The sequence below is a fragment of the Drosophila mojavensis genome, unplaced genomic scaffold (assembly GCF_018153725.1).
Source record: "Drosophila mojavensis isolate 15081-1352.22 unplaced genomic scaffold, ASM1815372v1 contig_231, whole genome shotgun sequence".
NCBI classification, from domain to species: domain Eukaryota; kingdom Metazoa; phylum Arthropoda; class Insecta; order Diptera; family Drosophilidae; genus Drosophila; species Drosophila mojavensis.
Genome location: NW_025318772.1, coordinates 7833533 through 7854928, shown reverse-complemented (window position 1 = coordinate 7854928; position 21396 = coordinate 7833533). Strand labels below are relative to the sequence as shown.

The 21396-nt window shown below is 41.1% G+C and overlaps 3 protein-coding genes across 3 annotated transcripts; 1 reads left to right on the top strand and 2 right to left on the bottom strand.

The window, feature by feature from the left end:
- Nucleotides 1–424: 424 nt before the first annotated feature.
- On the bottom strand, nucleotides 425–1184 carry LOC6575286 (kunitz-type U19-barytoxin-Tl1a). Its single transcript, XM_002001263.4, has 2 exons — nucleotides 1035–1184; nucleotides 425–960 (listed from the first exon to the last, which is right to left on the bottom strand). Exons 1-2 carry the CDS (start codon nucleotides 1114–1116, stop codon nucleotides 584–586), a joined length of 459 nt encoding a protein of 152 aa, XP_002001299.2. The 5' UTR covers nucleotides 1117–1184; the 3' UTR covers nucleotides 425–583.
- Nucleotides 1185–14773: 13589 nt separating this feature from the next.
- Nucleotides 14774–15896, top strand: LOC6575285 (antigen 5 like allergen Cul n 1). The gene is made up of 3 exons (XM_002001262.4): nucleotides 14774–14963; nucleotides 15027–15433; nucleotides 15490–15896. The coding sequence occupies exons 1-3, from the start codon at nucleotides 14808–14810 to the stop codon at nucleotides 15788–15790; spliced, it is 864 nt and encodes a 287-aa protein (XP_002001298.1). The 5' UTR covers nucleotides 14774–14807; the 3' UTR covers nucleotides 15791–15896.
- Nucleotides 15875–21352, bottom strand: LOC26527909 (isoinhibitor K). The gene is made up of 2 exons (XM_015167911.3): nucleotides 21164–21352; nucleotides 15875–16434 (listed from the first exon to the last, which is right to left on the bottom strand). Exons 1-2 carry the CDS (start codon nucleotides 21267–21269, stop codon nucleotides 16208–16210), a joined length of 333 nt encoding a protein of 110 aa, XP_015023397.1. The 5' UTR covers nucleotides 21270–21352; the 3' UTR covers nucleotides 15875–16207.
- Nucleotides 21353–21396: the final 44 nt, after the last annotated feature.

Sequence of the window (21396 nt, the reverse complement as noted above, 5' to 3'; positions counted from 1 at the left end):
GTCAACTGCTATGCAGCCAGCCCTGGACGGACGGGTTGCTCGTATTTATTTCACCATACGGCACACTTAAAAGGCAGCAAGCCGACGACGACGACGACGACGACGACGACGCGGCACACCCCTGACGTCATGTTGGTTAGTGGGTGCAGCAGCAACAGCAACAATATATTGCTCTTGCTCTGCATTGCTCATAATAAAGACATTAGAATGTGCGATACGATTCTGGCTCAGAGTCGGCATTCGATCGCACAGTTTAAGGCGTAAATGATTTAGTTCCGCTGCATTGGCTACGCAACTTGCAATTGTGGCTGTTGTTGTTGTTGTTGTATAGCCTGGAGCTGTATCTATGACGAGCTCAACATCCGCAAAGACAAACACATACCTCCTCTCTCTCTTCTCTTCTCTTCTCTTCTGTGCGCACAAATTTAAATTTTAATTAATTAATTTATTAAAAATTTCCATTTCAATTAATATTTATATGGCATAACAATTGAAAGTTTGCTCACTATATTTTTTATTATAACCATGGAATGGGCTTATCTAAATAAAGCATTTTAGCTAATCTGTTGATATTTTATTGTCACTACGAAACATCCACATAAACTTCGATCGGTTTCGGTGTTATTTCTTTGTCATAGGACTCGGCGGTTATTATTGGGTCACTCTCATCTGTATTTTCACTGCTTCCACTTCCGACTTCAACTGATTGCTCTATGTTGATTAGGTCGGGTACGTCATCGCCTGATCCCTGGTTCAGGCTTGAAGAGCTGGTGTCATACTCCAGCTCCCCGCTGGTCATCTTGCACTTGTTGATGCACTCAATTTCGGATTGAAAGCGATTCGGATTGCCGCCACAGCCAGTATAGAAGAAGGGTATGCATAAGCCGGCGTAGGGATCATAGCCAAACATTTTGAAGCTGCCTCTGCAACGACCTGGATCGACGATCTCCCAACAGCGGACTATATGCATTCAAGATGAGATGATGGATTTGAGTGCAAATTAAAGTAAACAAAAGTATTTGGTTTGAGCTTACTCGATGTAATAAGCGGATCGCTGGGCCAGTTACGACCTTGGGCGAGCACAATGAACGATCCTACCAATGGGAGCAACTGCATGACTTCAGCTTTAATTGACAACTGAAATCAGCTCTACAAGTTCTCAGCTCCAAGCTGAGCGCTAGTTAATAACTAAAATGAAATATTATTTAAGTATTGCTTAACACTTGGCAAACGCTGCTTGCAGCTTGCTCTGTTCTCGGTGCTCAGTTCTCAGTTCTCAGTTCTCACAGAACGTCCAAATGTGGCGCTCCCAAAGGCAAAGATCGAATGGACGCTCTGACATGCAGGGAGCAGCCGCCTGGCAACATGTTGCCAATACGAATGTGGCCAGAAATGCACAGTGGTTGAATAAATATTTCATTATTCAAGAATTGCAAATAATTTAAATAAAATTTTATTATTATTATTTTTTTTTTAAATATAAATTTGAGTTCGTATTTATTATACTTTGATTTATTTATTTTTAATGTTTGTTTGAATTTATTTTGTATTGCTTGTGTGTGCCACTGTGGCTGGCATTTGGTGCTTTGACCGTCTCGTCATTGTCGCACGAGTCACGACGGTGATAAATAATCATCTGTCTAAGCAGCTTCGACTGCAGCAGTTCGAGCACAATTGAAGCTCGAGTGGAGTGGAGCAGCTGCCCTCATCCCATGTGCTTCTAATTAAGCAGCAGCAATAGCAGGTACTCGTAATTGCATAAGGAGTAACGGCACTTGCTGCTCCTGCCTGTTGGCCAAGTTAAGCGACTCGTTATTATCGCCATCGCCGTTGGCTCTCTTTCTTTCACTGGTTCTATTTATTTATTTTCGGTTTGGGCTTTGGTTTTGGCCATCTCATAGCGTAGACGGCACTGATAGCCAACTGCATTGGCAATGACATTTCAATGCATTTATGATGTTTATCTTGGGCAGCAGGCCATGCAAAGTGCGCCCGAGTGCGATGTACGATGCAGCATGCAGCATGCTGCACCGATTTCGATAAATTGAGCACGTTTTCTAAGGCAGGGCCTTTATCAAAACAACTTCATCATCATCATCATCGGTAGCAGCAGCAGCAGCCACTGACTTGGCTCGCTTAATTGGCCTGAACCCTGAAAGTACTTTTTAATGAAAAAGCAACGAAAAAGAGCAAAATAAATAAAATAAAATTCAAAATAAATCAACAAAGGACGCCGCCACGTGGGCTGCGGCTGCACTTAGATCCTGCTCATAATTCAATTTGGATCGTTGTCTCTAGCACAGATTTATTTGGCTGCTCACTCGATTAACATACAATTAGAGCATTGCTGCATTTTATTAAATACTACTCACACAGCGTTTCATATGTAAATTCAGGCATATATAAATATTTGGCTAGTGGCTTTATTATGCAAATGCAAGGTGCCTTAAATCGAAGGTCCAAGTACTATATGAGCTGCATAGCTAAATATAGGCATATATTTGAGCAGGATTTTTCTTTTTCTTTTCAGTTTTATTTTTGCTTATATTTTTTTGGAAAGTTTTTTGCTATAAGCACAAAGTTTACTGCTACACAGTGAGCATGTTGACCGTTAAGTGCCATTAAACAGGCAACTGCTGCTGCGGCATTGTTGCTGCTGTTGCTGTTGCTGTTGTGGCTGTTGCAGTTGCAGTGTTGCCGCTTTCTAAGAGAAGAAGAAAATGAAGCAGGTGCGCAATTGTCAATTTTCTTGCTAGCTGCAGGAGAAATATAGAGAGACACACAACAAAAACAATGAATAACAAGGCGGAAAAGAGGAAACTGAACATGAACGACGCTCGAATACACTTGCTGATGCCAAGGACTGCTACATGTTTGAGTAAAGGCAATTCGTGCTTTTGTAATGTATAGATGATATATAAAGTATTTATAGGGAAGCTACTAAATCGAAATATATTTCGGTTTGCTTAGGAAAAACTCAAGTTTTTCGGCACATCTTTGTCAAATGTTCGCTAGCTTTTATAACCCGCTTTCAGTTAGTGTATTTCTATATCTGATTGTTTTCTGCACAGGTTTTTATCAGTCGCATATCGGCTTGACATAGACATAGTAAGTAGCTTTTGTTGCCTGTTGTCAGTTGTTGCTGCCGCTGCTGCTGCCGCTGCTGCTGTCGCTGCTGCTGCTGAAGCGAGTGGCCAGCCCGTTGTGACTGTGATTATTATGATTGTCCAGTCAAGCATGGACGATGCCTATGCCTAGGCCAATGCCGATGCCGATGCTGCGGCTGAGGCTGAGTCTGATGCTGATGCCGATACCTATACCGATGTCTATGTGTACCGATGCCGATTGCTGCCGGCCACAGCATTGCCAAGCCAAGATTTATGACCTTTTTCTAAGCAAGATTTTTTCTTTAGTTTTTTCCATTTTTTATTTTGGCAGCGGCGCTTGTTCTACGAGCTGTTGTCTACAGATATCTCTTTATATAGCTGCATATGTATTCATATGGCATGCAATAATAACTATAATTTGCCTGATTTATGATTTGGTTTTGTGACATCAATTTGGCGGCTTGACCACGTTTGCGGCTCGATTTTATTCAATTTTAATGCAAAATTATTATTTAGCTATAGATTACAGATTTTCTGCTGCTCTATTTAGCTACTTCATAACAATTTGAATTTAGATTCAATTATGATTGGAGATTTAGATTAAAATGCGATTTGAAGAGTTTCATTTTCGATTGGCTAAGTTCTATTTCTCGTACATAATTATGGCGAGATAATTTAATATGAGACAACTTTGACGGTGCTATGTGCACTTTGAATTCATTGAAATTGAGAATTTTGGGTATAATGGTATGATTGAAATGTATATGTAACAGGCCGAAGGGACCGTGTTAGAGTATATGCATATATTCTTAATAAATATAATGAGCTGAGCCTGCCAAGCTCTGTCCACCCGTTCGTCCGTTCTTTTGTTCATATCTTATGTAAATGTACTTTTGGCTGAGTTCTTGATTAGGGTAGAAGAAGGCAGAATAATTCTCCGTTCATTTGATAGATAGCAGATATAATATTACTCGAAATCTTGTAGAGTTACCTAATTAGTGTGATATATAGGAGTATTTCCGGAGCTCTTTAAGTTATTCAAAATATTTAGCTATCGAAATAGGATTTGCCATTTGACTAATAAATCTTGGGCTTGGGCATAGTTTATAGTATGCGAATTGACCGTACAGTTATTCCATATTATGAGTTTAATATTTAGGTTTGGGAAAATTGCCGTTTGGATTTTAAGACAGCATGCTTATAGAGATTGAGTTAAAGAGACGAAAATTTGAACGTATGTCTACTTGGCCAATGCACTATGGTCCAAAATCCAGATTTTGTGGCATTAACTATAAGGAATGCAGTTACAGAGCTCAAACTTTGCACATATAACCATGTTAGCATGCATAATAAAAGAATAAAAAATTTGTGTGATTTGACCGCGCCCTCTTGACCTCCCATACTAGCCCACGCATTCCATTGCAATGGAATGAAAAAACTAAAATATAATAATATTTCAAATTGTTTTTTGTTTTCTCTTTCAGTGACTATTTGGTCACCCTCTATATAGTTATTTCTTAATGTGACTGCAGGAGAATCGTCACAATTATCAATTCTTTCTGTTTGCCTCTGCTCATAACAGTTTCTGTCAACCTTAACAAGAAATTGGCATTGCTCATATAATTGTAGATGTCAGGCGTCGCTGGTTATTTGCTCAGTTGTAGCCTCGTTAACGCAATGTCAACAATAAATGCCATAGATCATTATTTACGTCCAGGCATAGGCAGTAGCTTGAGAGAGGCTGTTGTAGGCACTGCCGTAGCAACTATTGCTGCTGCTGCTGCTACTACTGGCGCTGCTGGCGCTGCTGCTGCTGTTTCGGATGTCACATAAAGTGGGCAAACTAATTTCCGCTGTATGCTAATTAAAAGTGCCAATGGCATGACTGCCGATGGGCAAATTGCAGCCAGTGTGTCCCTAGCAAATGGGGCAGGCAAACAAGTGCCTGATCGCGGTTCTAGGAAGTGCAGCCGGCGGCACATGCTGCGCCTGGCCAAACCATGCCCAGCCAACCAGCCAACCAGCCAAGCAGCCAGCCATCCAAGTCGTTTCGTTATGGTTTAAATGAGCAATTTAACAAGCAGACAGCCTGAGCTGCAAGCGGAGCTGCCGCTGCCACTGCCACTGCTGCGGTTGCTGCTGCTCCATGTGGAGTAAGAGATCAAAGATAGAAATCTCGGCAAGAAGCGGCAGACAGTGGCAAACAGGCACACGGCGCTGGCGGCTCAGTTGGCTCAGTTAGGGCCATATTGCTCGTTGTTGTTGTCGACTTAATAGCGGCGCTTGGCGCTGTTGTTAATGCTGCTGCTGTTGCTGCTGTTGTTGCTGTTGCTGCTGTTGCTGTTGCTGCTGCACTTGAAATTGAATCTGAAGTAAAATCGTGCACATTCTGAGGCGACACCGAGATGCGGAAACGGCAGCACAACAAGCACAGAAGCCGTTAGTTAAACTGCTGCCACTGCCGGCGGCCAGCGGCCAGCGTCCAACTGCAGCTGCATCCCGATCGAATGTTGCCGCGAACCCTGCCCTTGTCGCCTGTCATAAAGGCTGCCCGGTTTCTGTTTTCTTTTTTGTTGCCTTCTTTTTTTTTTTGAGGCATATTAATTATTTTTTCGGGCTTTTGTCGTTGGCTGTCGTTGTGTTTGTTGCTATTGTTGCTATTGCTGTTGCTGTTGCTGCTCTTGAGGATATGTCCGTAGCTGGGTCTGGCTTTAGGCCCGCAGCTGCTGCATGCGCCATGGTCAAAACGCCCGCCAGCGATATTTGGGCAGAGATTTCTGCCGTTGTTGCGAATCGTGGCCAGGCATAGAGCAAAAAGCACACCAGCAATGAAATTTTTCGTACATGTTATTGTCCATGTCCCTCGGTCCAGAGCTTTGTTGCTCTAGCTGTTGTTGTTGTTGCTGTTGCTGTTGCTGTTCCGCTAATGTTGCCGTCTCGCTCGCAGCTCGAGCCACCCATGGCGGGTTCAATCGGGTTTCGTTACAGTTTTACTATGGGCAACATTGTCGAACGGCCCCTAGTTGTCTTTTAGCGTTTGGCATTTTCAATTTCATGTTTTGCCTGTTGCTGTTGCTGTTGCTGTTGTTGCCATTGCCATTGCTGTTGTTGTTGTTGCTGGGTTTCTGTGAAGCACGATAAGCATTTCTTTTGAATTCGTTTTGTTGAGGGCGTGTGCACACCAAAAATCACAGTTACATCAAATTGTTAATTCGTTTCATTTTGCACTGGCCGCGCACTCTCTGATAGCAACTCTTGTAGCTACCGTTGCTCCAAGCACTCCAGCAACAGCAACAGGAGGTCAATTGAAATGGTGCATAAAATCAATTGACAACATTTTGTGGTTTTGTCGTCGAAGTCGTCATTTGGTTCCACACCAAAAAAATAAGAAACAAAAATTGTTAACTCCACTGCACGATTCGCTCTGCTTGAGCTCGATATTGAAAGCATGCCAATTGTCGCATTATTGATGCTTAATTTATTACGTTCAGTCTCATAACTCACTGTCACATTGGATTACAGCTAATTAATACTCATTTTTGAAGTTTCTTTAAACTATTTTTGGGAGATGAAATTTTCGGTAAAGTTGAATGGAAGCAAATTAGAAAATTATATTCGGCTTACTGAAATAAGATGCAGACTCTTTAAGAGCTATGCCATAAGAAATTGGTATGAGAGAAAATTGATTTGAATATTAAATTATTGTTTAGTTATGGCAATATCGAAATTATGATATATCATTAAAATGATTGTCTCAACTTCATGCTTAAGCATATTTTAGTGAATTTGTAATTTATTTTACTAATTCACTAAATGTAAAATAAATCAAATTAATTGCTATCGAAAAGAGTAAAAATCTTGTTGGGCCATCTATTCAAATGCCATTACTTGTAATGATTTGCAGCCCTCTTTTTATACCCTGAACCCATTGAAAATGGTAAATGGCTATGTGTGGATGCGTGTGTATGCATCTGTGCATAAAAGAATGCAGAATGCAGAGTGCAGAATGAGTAGAATATCAGATATATCTCGACTGGAGCCTTCTTAGTTGTTCTCAGTGTACTTCTGTTTAATTGCTCGCCGGCTTTATTGAAATTTTCATTTTCGTTCTCTTAGTTTGAGCAGTAGCTCTTCTCTCATGGCCACAAATCAAGTGGCACGCCCAGTTGCCACCGTTTTAGCCCCGATAGATTTCCTTAACTAAATTATGAGCAGGCAACAGCGTAGCCAGTATCTAAATGGAAGAAGACGGCTGGCAGATGTGCCATGGAATTTCCACATAAATTTCAATTTACCTGCCGTTTCCCCCAAAAACCGTTGCACGCAGTGAAATTGGCAAATGAAAGAAAGCGAAGCAACTGCTGCAACTGCAGCCACTGCGGCCCACACGGCCAGCAGCAGCACCGCCCAGCTGCAGCAGCAGCAGCAGCAGCAGCAACACGTTTGCCTTAGACGTTGCCACCCACTGTTTTAATTAAGTCGAAATGCAAATGAGCAGCGTCAGAGCGAGCGGGTCGGGGGCGTGGGCGGGGGCGGGGGCTGCACAGATCGGACTAGCTATGCGATTAATTGCGCAAAATTGGCGCGGCAAGTGAAAGCCGCAGTGGCATCTTTATTTTCATGGCATTGCAGAGATAAATAGATAGATATATAGAGAGTGAGATAGATAGGGAGAGACTATGGTGCGATCAATCTGCTGGGCCTAGATAGCCCAGTAAACGCCAAATCACTTAACAATCAACCGTAATAACAACTGCAGCAACGTAACTACAGCTGCGACACTTTTGAAACTCGTTTGACAACGATATTATGCGGAGATCGATGCGAGCGCTCCGGCTGGAGGTGGATACCCGGCCAAGTGCCTAGCTCCCAGTGCCAGTCGCGTTAGATTAATTTCCAAAGGCTGTCATTAAAATTCCAACGGGCTGCAATTTATATGCCACACACATGCCGATGCGGCGCCCGCGTGCGTCTCGCCTTGCCTCTGGCCTCGCTGGCAATTTTTAATAAAAACAGCTTTATATTTATGATATCAGAATTTATATGTACATACATACCTATACATATGGCAAAAGAGAGAAAAACAAAATAAAGAAAAACAACAACAAAATAGGCATTGACAATAACAACGACAGCGACGACCACGCGCCGCTCGTTAGCTCGCCTGCTCCGCGACCAACAACATCATCAGCGTGCAACGTGCAACGTGCAACAGTTGGAGGCAGTTGGAGGCAGTGCATGCTGGAAATTTTGCATGACAAACTCAAACTCATCCATCAATCAAGGAGCGCAGTGCAGTTGCCTTTGCTCATTGCTAACTCGTTGGGACCCCTAAGCCAAATAATTTCACTTTTAATTACAGACACACACACATACACATGTATATATGTATATAGTATATTTGTACGCTAATCCCTGACAGCAGCAGGAGCAGCAACGTCAGCAGCAGCGGCTGCATATCGCAGTTGTCGCCGCTTAACGTACATTTTCACTTGTCTATTTTTGCATAATGTGGATGAGTTGCACACGCACACACACACGCACACACACACACGCACTGCCTGTGGCTGTGGCACGGGCGGCGCCATAAAATCAATTTGCTGCCACGCACTGCATGCGTTATCAGTGCGCGTGCGAGCGAGATAGATGCATGCTTGGATGGTTGGCATCAGCGAGCGAATGATGTGCGCACAGTTAGGCCGGCAGAGGGGCCGCTTTTGGTGCGTAGACAGCGCCACCTGTCGTCGCTCGTTAGCGTCATCATAAATAATTTTAGCAGTTTGAACATTGCGAAATCTATGCAAATTTATGACAAGCTCGCATTGATCGGTGTGTTTCCTTGTTGTGTGTGAGCGTGCTAGTGTGTGAGTGTGTGTGTGAATATTAGTGTATGGTTGTGTGTGTGTGTGTTGGCCATGTGATAACGAAATGACCATAATGGCCATTAGGTGCATTTGTTTTTTGTTTTCCGTTGTTGCTGTGCATGTGCATGTTATTGCAGCTGCCCGCTGTGCCACGAAATGCATTCAACTCTTTCTCGCTCTCTCCCTCTCTCTCTCGCTCTCTCTCTCGCTCTCTCGTTCTCTCTCTCAGACTCTGTATGTATGTATGCACAAAAATAATTGTAAATCGTTAGATTTATGACCAAAAACACAGCCACGAATTATGACGCCGGTCACAGGTGGAAATCGCATGCTGATTTCTACTTGATTTGCTTGCCATATAATTGCAAATTGTATTTGTTTAAACGCGTTCACATGGACCGACCAATGTTTCTATATGTGTATGTGTGTGTGTGTGTGTGTGTGTGTGTGTGTGTGCCTGTCTGTTTGTCTATGTGCATAAGTTGGTTGGCTTTGGGCTCTCAGCTTGGCACACACGAAATTGGCATCAAGCCAGCGCACGTCGCATGTTGTTTATATGTTCACTAACATGTTGCTGTTGTTGGCTTTGTTGTTGCCATTGTTGCTGTTGTTGCTGTGGCTGTTGCTGTTGTTTGCTCGCTGCACGCCCACGTAAACACTCGACCATTGTCTGAACATAAAGAGAAGTTTAGTGATTGCCCATTGGAACAGCTTTGAATGATGGCTTGACGTGGCTTTTTGGCATCCAACAGTTCATCCATCCATCCATCCACCGCCGCCTCAAGTGTGTTCACAAATTGTTATTATTTTATTATTATTATTATTATTATTACTTGATGTGTTCGTTTTGTAATGAAATAATTAAATGAGCAATCAATCAGCTAACGTATTCATCAGCCGCCAAGGCTGCATTAGCCACACAACTAGCTGCTTTAGATACTATTACCTCAAAGTGAAGAGAGCACAGGAAATCTCTGTCTGATATTGTTCAATTGTCACTTTCCTTAAGATAAATCTGTATAAGGATGTATCTGTTCGGTCTGACATCATACTGACATATACTACGACTACTAATATTTTCCTAAACACACTGATTAAGGAGATCTATATAGTATTTCAATATACATATGTACATATATATATTCCCTTAATACACTTATTGATTTATTACAATATCTATATCTATATCAAGGATATATCTCCTTAGTTTGCTATTTTAGACTACCTCATACCTTTTCCATTGCTTCTATTTTTATGAACTATCTCTGATCTAGTTTCCGCTTTCTTCTAGACATTTAATATAGTTTGCCACTAACTAAGTTAGCATATTTTATGGAACAGCAGAGTCATGAAGTCTTTCAGGCGAACACATTTTGATGTCTCCTAATGAGCTGCAGCTGCGTATTGCCACTCCTTCCCGGCTCGACTGCGACTGTGGCATCCAATTTCGTTGGATTTATCTCGGCCATGGAGCTGAGCCACATGCGTGCTCCATTTCATTGTGGCCAAGAGGTGGCAATGTGGCAAATGTTGTGCGCTTAACATTTTTATGACCAACATAAGTTAGTAGTTGGGCTTAGAATGTGGCAAGGTGTGAGTGTGTGTATGTGTGAGTGTGGCTCTGCTAACGGGCAGGAGCAGCGTCTCGGCTGGCTTTGACACTTGAGGTATCGGTTTCATTAGCGAAATGTTTCCGTAAGAATGCCAAAAGGTCGCAATTGATGCCATTTACAAGCGGCCAGTGCCAATGGCTGTGGCAGCAACAGTTGCAGTGGCAAACGCATTAACAGTGCCTCTGGCAGTGGCAGTGGCTGTGGCAGTGGCAGTGGCAGCGTATTGGCCATTATAATTTGTATTGAGTTTCGTTTGTGTTATCGCAGGTGATTTGTTTGTCGGTCGGAAAGTCAATAAATTTATCAGTTTGAAAAATATGCAATCGAAATCAAATCAAAGCGTAGCCAACAAAAGCAAAAAAACAAAGCAACAACAACGGCACAAAACATGTAAATAAATAAATTAGCTAAATGTTTTTACTTCGCATGAAACAATTTCCCAAGCGCTTGGCAATCAGCGCCTGGCCCCACCTAAACCCTGTTGCGGTTAGGGTATACGAAACGACTTGCGACAAAATGACGAAATTTATGTTTGATTTTTGTATTTCTTTGGATTTGGCTTTGGCTGGCTGCAAAGTGCAGCAGGGCGGGGCATGTTGCCTGCTGCCTGTCAGCAACAAATGCAAAGCGCCAAAAACTGCGACACTTTGTATAAATTGTGTCGAAAAACGGCAGCGGGCATCGCGTCGCGTCCAACTCGAACGCCAACGCTGCCAGGGACAGTTAGAGCCAACTGTCTGCCAAGACAATTTGTTGGCCTGACTGCCATGCCAGCCTGGTTGGCTGGCTGGCTGGCTGGCTGGCTGGCTGGCCGGCTGCCTAGCTGGTTGGCCACACCCCCTTCGGGCAAATGCAACAAATTATTGTCATCAATTTTTAGATGCAAAGCTCGAGGAGTGACATTTATTGAAGCGTGGCTGTGCAGCGAGGGCCAGCGGGCAGCGTCTCATGCCAGGATGCAGCCGGACGTGATTGTACACATTGCTCCACATTGAAGGCGACCGGCTGGCTAGCTGGCTGGCTAGCTAGCTGGCTGGCCGACTGGCTTAATGTTGATTATAGTGTGCCGTCGAGGAGTGACACGTTTCTGGCTGATTGCTAGGAAACGATGGCCAACAACGAGCGCAACAAGTGGCCATCGGGCGGACACTTAAATTAGCACTGAGCCAGTCCGCTTTAAGTTCAGTTTCTTTTCGGGGTTTTGCCTTCGCCAGCCGCTTCATTAGCGCACCAAAAAGTAAAAGCCTCCAAAAAAAAAGAGAAGTATTTATATATATGAAATTATGTCCATATTTGTGGTAAATTATGAGACCCTTTCATAAATCAGCACCGGGGGCAGCTGCTGCTGCTGTAGCCGCAACGACCTAGCCAACTAGACGGCTGGCAGCGTTCACAGAAGGACTACTTAAAGGCCAAAAAGCTAGTCAAAATAGTCCATGGAAATTTACATTGTGCCGCCACAAGCCAACCCTGGACAATCGCCAGCATTTGACTTGCTTTAAACTATGCCATTTATCATACACAGAGCGACCGATATACGTACTATATAGACTCACATACCGATACATATATATAGGTATAGGTATAGTTATATATATACTATGCACATTTTGTCAGTCCGCATTTGGCCTTTTGCTATTTTCACCATTTCTTTCGCTTTTCAAAGCGAACGACAACAATTCCATTGTTGTTAGCTCCAAAAAGGCTACCGTTTTGTGGAGCGCCTGTTTATTTTTGTCTCTGCGCTCTGCGCCACTTATCCACTGACCGCACTGCGTGGCCTGGGTGGTGCTGCATTTGGGCCGCGACAATGAGTGGACAGGCCAGGCTAACCAGATCAGAGCCACTAACAAACACAAATATGATGCTAGATGACAGAACCTGGTAGCATTCGCCTAGTTTCCGATTCGAGGAGTACTGAACGCGACAATATCTAGAGCTGCCTAAGCAATCAAAGGAAGAAGTATTTGACTTAAAGTACTCGTCCTGTAGATGCTCTATAAAGAGAAGCAAGCAGTTCTCAAATCTGCGCTAGGATTTCAGTGGTTAAAGTTGTCACATATCATGAGAAACTGTAGCTCTTTATAGATACTCCAGATTAGAGATACTGTGGTAAGGCAGTAACCTTTTGTAAATACTTAAACTTAAATATATCATAGATATCATGAAATGTCGCTTTAGATAAGAAAACGATGGAAGACGATTTTTATCAGCGTCTTTTATATCGATAGCGTCGAGTGGATCCTCAGCCGATAGATAACTTTTGAACAAGAATGTATAATGAGGAATTTAGACTTTTTAAAGCACTTTTGAGCATCATGCACAAATTTGTATCTCAATTAACTGGATTCGCTCCACGGCAGAGTATAGTCTATGGCAGATTCCGATTCAAACTGAAGCTGTAAGATGTTATATTTATAATAGCAATAAAAGAATATATTAACTGAAATATTTATATTTAAGTGCAGGTAGCTTTCAACATATTTCTCCGCATTAAGCTGACAATCTTTTACATAGTTAGCTTGCACTTGTGAACTTTTGAGGCATTCAACAAATTGTCTCCGTGGACGTAACTTATGCCAATTAAAGACTCGATGTGACCCCCTCCTCAGTGTCGGCTGTGCTGCCGCTGTGCCTTGGCTGGCTTTGGGATATGCGCAGCTAATTGACCGACAACAGCGAGCGCAGATGCTGCACTTCATCAGCGAGCAAAAAAAGTGAGACCTGGTCGAGTGGCGCGGCATTACGTCAACGTCAACTCAATTTGGCGTTTAACAAGCATTGGACACAGTCGAAGATGGAGCCCGTGTCCGAATCCAAATCCACAGCCAAGTCCGAGTCCGAGTCCGAGTTCGAGTTAGAGCTCGAGCTCGAGTTCGACTTTGAGTTCGGGCTCGAGCTCTGAGCCGGCGCGGGTCAAGTGCTGACGCATCTGCCAAATCGAGTGAAGTGCACCAAAACTTGTAGTAACCAAAAATAAAAAATGCTTGAAAAATAATGAGAGTTGTGGCAGTGCTGTGCTCGTCGTCGGCGATGTAGCTCGCAGCATCATTAAGAGTGATCATCTGTCAGGCGGCTTGAAACATGAAACATGAACGAGATCTTTGCCTCATTTATGTTTTTCATTTTTGGGTTTTTCTTATTTTGTTTTTGTTGTTGTTTTCGGCTCTGGTCTCGGTCTGCGCGCTGTTGCGTTGCTCGGCGACAGCTCATTACGATTATATATCCATATTTCCATTTCAAAACTTGAGCTTGTGAAATTTTCAATTAAACAAGTGGACTCGATGGGCTGAAAGTACCAAAAATTATACAGCTGACAGTTTAAAAAACATTTTTGTTTGATACAAAATAAAAAAAAAAAAAAATTAGTGAAATAATAAGGAAATATTGTTAATTATAATTGTAAAGAATTTAATATGTATATAAATAATAAGAGTTTGTGGGATACTAATGCATACGTTGGGTATTGCCTTTATGGTACTGACATTAATTCCAGAAATAAAAATACTGAAAATACTAAAAAATTTTGTTCAAGTTTATAGCTTAGTTTTTATGGTAATAAAATAATAATTCAGCTTTTGCTTTCATGGTAATATAATACTGAGATTAATACTAAAAATAATAATACTAAAAATACTAATATAATACTAGCACACGTTTGCAGCTTGTTGACATGCTATAGAAATCTCTGTGACCGATATCTAAGATGAGCTTATTGACTCATGAAACTCTGCAGAGTGTAACCTGTAGGCTATAGATCCAGTAAGCTCTCTTAAATTGTTGTATTTGATATGCTAAGCAGTCGTGCAGGCCTTACTATTTGTTAACTATATGCTGCACCTACAAATACATATGTGGTGCACCCTAATACATTTTGTTTCCAAGGTCGAACATGCGTGTGATAGAGACAAGTGGAAGAACTCAGACTGAACTAGTCAAAGCCAAAAACGTTCGTTCTACCAGACATTTCTGCAAATGTTGAGCTGCGTTGTTTTCTAAAACAACAAAGGTAATACAATTATAAAGCTAGTTTTCTGTAATGCTAATACCTTTCATGTGAAATGGCAGTTGGGAAACAAAGAAAGTGTTTGTTCATATGCTATGGCTAAGGTTTCACAGGTGTTTTGCTTTCTGTTCCGCAAGGGCAGAGCAATGGAAATCTATAAAAATACGCCTACACATTGTGTTTCAGTTATAATTCCCAGTGGAGGCGTCGACTCAACATGTCCTCCGTTAATTATCAACAGCTAGCACTGGCGCTGCATTTGTGTCTTTTGGGGCTGGCCATGGCAGCCCAGAAAACAGCAGATATTCCCTCGGATGTTTACTGCAAGACCGTGCACTGTGGCGTCAGGAATATAGGATGTCACAGTAGCAAAGTATGTATGCGTATTATGAGGCACTGTGGCTAACTCCTGCTTTTGTCTCCTGTTGCTGTGCAGAATATGAATATGAGCACCACATGCGCTCCAGATGCCAAGATGGTCAACTTGTTCTTGCACAAGGCCCACCTGCTGCATCTGTTCAACAGCTTTCGCAACAAGGTGGCTCTGGGCTATACGAGCAGCTTGTATCCGGCCGGACGAATGGCGCGTATGGCTTGGTCCCGGGAGCTGGAGAACTTTGCCATCATATATATGAAGAAGTGCCGGTTATATCCGCGTCCCTGCATGTCCTCGCCCGAGTTCACAACCATTGGCAGCATCTACGACGGACTCACCTATACGGGCAGTGTTAAATTGCATAAGGTGCCGGAGATTACGGAGGAGTTACTCGCCGGCTGGTTTGAGGACGCGCGCTTCGTGACCCGGGCCATGATGATGAGCCTGACCAATGAATTTCCTAAGCCGTCAGTAAGCGTGAACCAATCTGAATTGATTTTTCTAATCGAACATACTCTCGCAGGTCCGTGCGTCAGGCAGTGCTGCTCATGGCGGACCGCAATACGCACGTCGGCTGCAGCGGCATGCGATTCTCCACTGGCATTTCCCATCAATTCAATCTAGTCTGCGCCTTTGCCACCGACAACATGCTGAATAGGCCCATCTACAGACCCTGGGCTGAGGCTGGCGCCTTGTGCAAGGTACGCGACAGAACCTACAAAAACCTTTGCGCTGTTGGCGAAGTCTACAACAACAAACACGTCTACAGGCCGGGCGAGCTGCTGCCAGCTGAGTCGGATCGCATTTCCGGGGTAGACGCGTGATAAGTGAATCCGCTGAGGGGCAATACCAAACTGCATTTCCGATTAGCTATGTCAAATTGAAGTGAAATGAAGATTCGTCTGATATCTGTATCAGTATTATACGGTAGCTTGATTTTTTATTATACCCCGAACAAAAAACTGGCTGTATAATAGACAGAAGAAGGCGTGGCAGACCACATAAAGTATATATTTTCTTGATCAAGGCGAAAAGTTGAGGTGATTTACCATCTTCTCTTCACCCGACTGTTCCACTCGTTCATCTCTTTGTCGGCCTATTTACCATATTATATGTATGAATAGCCTATCGGACATCCAAGTTTGCATTTTTGGTTGAGAAACGGGTTAGCATTTGCATGTCTTTTGTTTCCTACTGCTCCGTCAGGCGTGATTATTCAATACCTAATAATCTTCAGTTCCTTAGATAACAATAGTTTCTATTTCATCCAAGTCAAATTCACTTGTCAGGTTTCTCTTGATTGTGGGCTTACAAGCACTCATACACTCTTCATAGGTACTGAAGCGATTTGGATTGCCGCCGCAGCCACTGTACTGAAACTCTTTGCATTGTTGATCATAGCTGTCATAGGCAAACATTTTGTAGTTGGATTTGCATGGACCGCGGTCAGTCATCATTATGCATGGAGCTGAAATGGCATATTTAGCGTTTGGTTGATTTCCCTTATTATTTATTTATTTATTTTCTTAAAGCTATTGACAAAAATGAGAGTCAATTTTAATTTAAAAAAGCCTATACAAAGTACACGATATAATTTCAATAGTAACACCAACCCGATGGGGGTATTTTATTTGCCAGTCCGGCCGGCTATGCCCACGTCTCACAGCCAAATATGGTCAGTGATACTATTGAAGCTATGAAAAGAAAGTGTTAGTAAGAAAACTTAAAAAAATAAAATATTAAAATGTAGGTTATTAAACAATATTTAGCATACTTAAAATAATTCTTAAAATAATAATAAAAAATAAAAAATAATAATAATATTAAAAAAAAATAAAATAAAATAAATAAATAAATAAAAGGAGTTAAAAAAAAAAAACAATAATAAAAAAGAATAAAATAAGAAGAGGTAAAGTATAGAAAAAGAAAAAGGCCGGTAATAAGAGAAGTTGCAAGAAAAGTTAATAAAAAGAATAAGAAATAATAAAAAGAAAAGAGTAATGGAAGAGCCAAAAATAGAGTATAAGAATAGAATTGAGAAATCACTAACACAACATTAGCAGCAAAAGCGTATGCCAATGCTTATGCCTGGGCATTGTGAGTGATTTCCCTAAGATAAGCTGATAGTACACTTTTTATTTTAGGAGGAGAGAGCTCTAAGGAAAAAACGTGATAATATTTATTAAAATTAACACAAAGAACATGAAACGCACTGTGCAAAGAATAATCCCTAGTGCACACAGGTAAATGAAGCGGACGATAGTGTCTAGTTGCTCGGGACGGAACCAAAAAAATTTAGACGACCCAACAAAGAGGACGAATCAATATCACCACTAATCAATTTATGCAGAAAAACAATTCCTAAAATTGTTCTGCGATTGGTTAGCGATGGAAGATCAATTAGCTGGAGCCTACTATGATAAGACGGTAATCGTAAATTACTGTCCCATCTAAGGTCTCTTAAGGCAAAGAGAAGAAACTGTTTTTGGACCGATTCGATACGATCCTGATACAGTTTATGTTGCGGAGACCATACGACAGAACAATACTCTAGGATAGGACGCACAAGCGAAGTAAATAAGCGCTTGGTAATAAAAGGATCTTTAAATTCCTTAGACCAACGTTTAATAAAGCCAAGCGCACTTTTGGCTTCATTAATTATGGTAGAAATATGAAGATTAAAGTTAAGTTTACAGTCAAAGAATACACCAAGATCTTTGACTGTAAAGATGCGTCGTAAGGAATTATTGCTAATTTTATAATCAACAATTAGAGGAACGGTACGACTGAAGGTCATTGTCATACACTTTGAGCAATTTAGGTCAAGCTGGTTTGCCACACACCAAAGTTGAAATGCATTTAGGTCATCTTGAAGGTGAAGATGTCCATTTGCCCTGGAGTATGGAAGGCAAAGTTTTACATCATCAGCATACATAAATATAGTGGAATACGAGATACAACTAGGAAGGTCATTTATAAAAAGGGAAAAGAGCAATGGGCCCAAATGGCTACCCTGAGGTACACCAGACGAAACAAAGATAAGTTTAGACATAGCTGTTCTCAGCAAGACTCTTTGGGTTCTACCCGTTAAATAGGATGAAATCCAAGAGACAAGACTGGGTGAAAATCCTAAGCGTTCAAGCTTAAGAATTAGTATGTAATGATGTACTGAGTCAAATGCTTTACTGAAGTCCGTATAAATAACATCGGTTTGCATTTTTTTGGAAAAGCTGTCATTAACAAGCGACGTGAACTCAAGTAAATTAGAGGACGTAGATCGATTTTGAACAAAACCATGTTGAGATGGTTGAATAATCGATTTGCAAAAATGCTGCAAGGCCGATGTTATGATTTTCTCAAATAACTTCGGAATAGCAGATAATTTCGCGATGCCTCTATAATTGGAAATATCAGATCTTCCACCTTTTTTATATAAGGGAATGATGAAAGATTCTTTCCAAATTGAAGGGAACACAGAAGTATCCAAGGACAAGTTAAACAATTTTAGTAATTGTGACTGAAGAGAAACACTGCACTCTTTAATCACACAACTAGGAATATTATCAGCACCAGGAGAGAAAGATGATTTCAATGTCTTAATGGCTGCAGCCAGAGAGGATGCAGTAACTTTGGGAGTATTTATAGATCCATATTCAGGAAGAGAATAAGGATATGAGTTGCTGTAGAGATCAGCAGAAGAATAAGTGGATTGAAAAAAATCAGCAAATAGATCAGAGGAATCCTGATCATTGCATGTTTTTTCACCTCCAAGGACAAATGAGGACGGCAAACCAGAGGATTTACGCTTCAAGTTTACAAATGAGAAAAATTGTTTGGGATCACGAGTAAACTGACGTTTGCAACGTGTAAGATAATTCTCATAACAGCTAGAATTTAAAAGATTGAAGTTTGACTTGGCAATGGAATATTTGGACCAGTCAATACTTGAACCAGACTTTTTGTAATTTTTAAAACATTTAGTTTTAATGTTTCTTAAGTTCGAAAGAGTTTTGGTGAACCAAGGTGGCTTATTTGAAACTGGCGAAATACGGCGGAGAGGGACACAAACATCCAGAATAGAGTTTAAGGTAGAATAAAAAAACGATGATGCTAAATTAATATCAACCGACTCATATAAAATAGACCAGTCTGTTGAATTAATTAGTTCGTTAAGCAAAACGAAATTGCATTTACGATAACAGCGACTAAGTTTAGAAGGCATTGGAGTATTAGAGGGAGGATTGTCGATAGTTAATAAAACCTCTAAAGTGGGATGATATATATCCTCAGGTAAGGAGAAAGGAGTTGATCTCGCGACATTAATTAGCAAATCATGATTAACAAACACAAGATCAAGAGTGCGATTAAGATGGTTTGAAATAGAGTTCATCTGAAACATAGACAGGTTAAACAATTCATCAAAAAGATAGTGATCAATTGTCGGAATAAAGTAATTTGCATTACAAGTTGAAGACCAAGAAGTGTTCGGAATATTAAAATCACCCAACACAAGAAGACAATCTCTATCATTTACATGTTCATTAACTTGTTTAATACAATTTATGTGGTGTGCATAAACTTGTACATCAGAAGAGGGAGGGATATAAGAACATGTGATGTATAATGAGCACGATGGCAGAGTTAATTTAACCGCTATAATCTCCACATCATAAAGGGACGAAAAGGTAAACAATTCAGAGTGGATAATGGACTTAACCGCAATTAACACCCCACCACCTCTGCGCGACGAACGGTCGAGTCTATAAATAGTGAAATTACTTGAAAGAATTTCACTATTATGAATATTACTACTTAGCCATGTTTCAGTGAAAGCGATAATATCATATTGTACACTGAAACTATGCAAGAAAAGACTTTTAAGTTTTGAGTTTAAGCCACGTACATTTTGATAAATCAGTATTATTTGAGATAAAAGCCGATACTGCCTCAATGGTAGTGTCAGATGAAAGCCTAGATAAGAAAACTTGCTTTCTAGGAGAGACAACAGATAAGGTAATGCTATGAGAGGCTGACTTATTGTCACTCTTTGTTTGAGCAACAATAGAAGTAGCATCCAAATTTGGGACAGGGGCTTGAGTTTCAATAGAAGCGTCAATAGGAGAAACAGATATGGGACAAGGTGAAGGAGGATCTAGAGAATTGGGAGCCGACGACAAAACAGAAGCGCAAGGTGAGGGAGGAGCAAGCGAATTAGGTGACGGTACTATTACAGAAGGAGTTACCGACAACAAAGGAGTATCCAATTGAGAGAGAGGGACTTTCAAAGCCGTACTGATTTAAGATTTCCTCAGCAGCAGCCATGTCACTGGTCAACTGCATAGAAATCTTCTTCAGTTTTAAAAACTGAGACCTCACAGCACTATACATTTTAGAAAAGTTTATTTGTTTTTCCAAACAAATCGGACAAGACCAGCGTATGCCTCCACTACCAGCTTTAGTAGTAGACATAATCTTGTCATATTCACGCCCAGTAAGACCTGCACACTTAGTATGCATCATGTTATCACACAGCCAGCAACTTATAAATTGCGCTTGTGCAGAATCAACTGTTTGCCTGAAAGTGCAAGCTTTTTTGCAGCAACTCATATTGGCAATCGGGATAGATCACAAAATTACTGAATGTAAACAGAAATGTCACAACAAAGAGAGGTATAAATGTGTTGAGAGCGAGTCCAACAACAAACAGCCGTTACAGAGCGCAACGAAAATATATGTTGAGAGAGCGAGTCAACAACAAAAACAGCCGTTACGGAGCAGATCAAAAGTCCTCAGCGAGAGAGTATACTTGCACACCACAAAAATCAAAGATTCAAGAGAGGCAAATACAACAACCGTAGACAGTGAGAGCAACTTATGCACACACTCACACAAACTTAGAAAGAGTGAACTGGGGAGAGCGCCAACAAATAGAAACACTAAAGCAAAAATGCAAATAATGAAACTAATGAACACTGCACACAAAGCTTCACAAATTAAAAAAGCAAATTATTAAAAACGCAGTGAACAACGGATCAACCTTGCACAGGATAATATAGATATTTGCTATATACAACCGAACCGCAATTATGTGAAATTTAATAAAAATAATTAACTAAGAAAACAAGAATAATTGAAGAGCACAATAGTAAACACGTCTGTTAACTCTCACTGAGAACTCTCCCTTAGCTGACACTTACACAGATTGGCCTGGGATGCTGCAAAGTCTGTCATCAGAAGACTTAAGATGCAACAGAAGAGTAAAGCTCTTACAATTTCCATAAATATTTTCTTAACTGTCGTCATAATTTTTATCAGCCAAAATAATTTTGAGTTTTGTTGATTCGAAACCCGGTCCAAAGCTTGCTCTGAGAATATATATTAAATTATATCTTTGGGTGTTTTCAAAGTCGACTGCTATAGCTTGAGTCAC

Excerpts from the sequence above, each read along its gene's own strand:
- LOC6575285 (XM_002001262.4), top strand. The coding sequence starts at position 14,808 with ATGTCCTCCGTTAATTATCAACAGCTAGCACTGGCGCTGCATTTGTGT. Across the intron at positions 14,964-15,026 it reads TAGGATGTCACAGTAGCAAA|AATATGAATATGAGCACCAC; the intron begins GTATGTATGCGT and ends GTTGCTGTGCAG. Across the intron at positions 15,434-15,489 it reads ACCAATGAATTTCCTAAGCC|GTCCGTGCGTCAGGCAGTGC; the intron begins GTCAGTAAGCGT and ends ATACTCTCGCAG.
- LOC26527909 (XM_015167911.3), bottom strand. The coding sequence starts at position 21,269 with ATGACGACAGTTAAGAAAATATTTATGGAAATTGTAAGAGCTTTACTC. Across the intron at positions 16,435-21,163 it reads AGCATCCCAGGCCAATCTGT|CTCCATGCATAATGATGACT; the intron begins GTAAGTGTCAGC and ends ATGCCATTTCAG.
- LOC6575286 (XM_002001263.4), bottom strand. The coding sequence starts at position 1,116 with ATGCAGTTGCTCCCATTGGTAGGATCGTTCATTGTGCTCGCCCAAGGT. Across the intron at positions 961-1,034 it reads CGATCCGCTTATTACATCGA|TCCGCTGTTGGGAGATCGTC; the intron begins GTAAGCTCAAAC and ends GAATGCATATAG.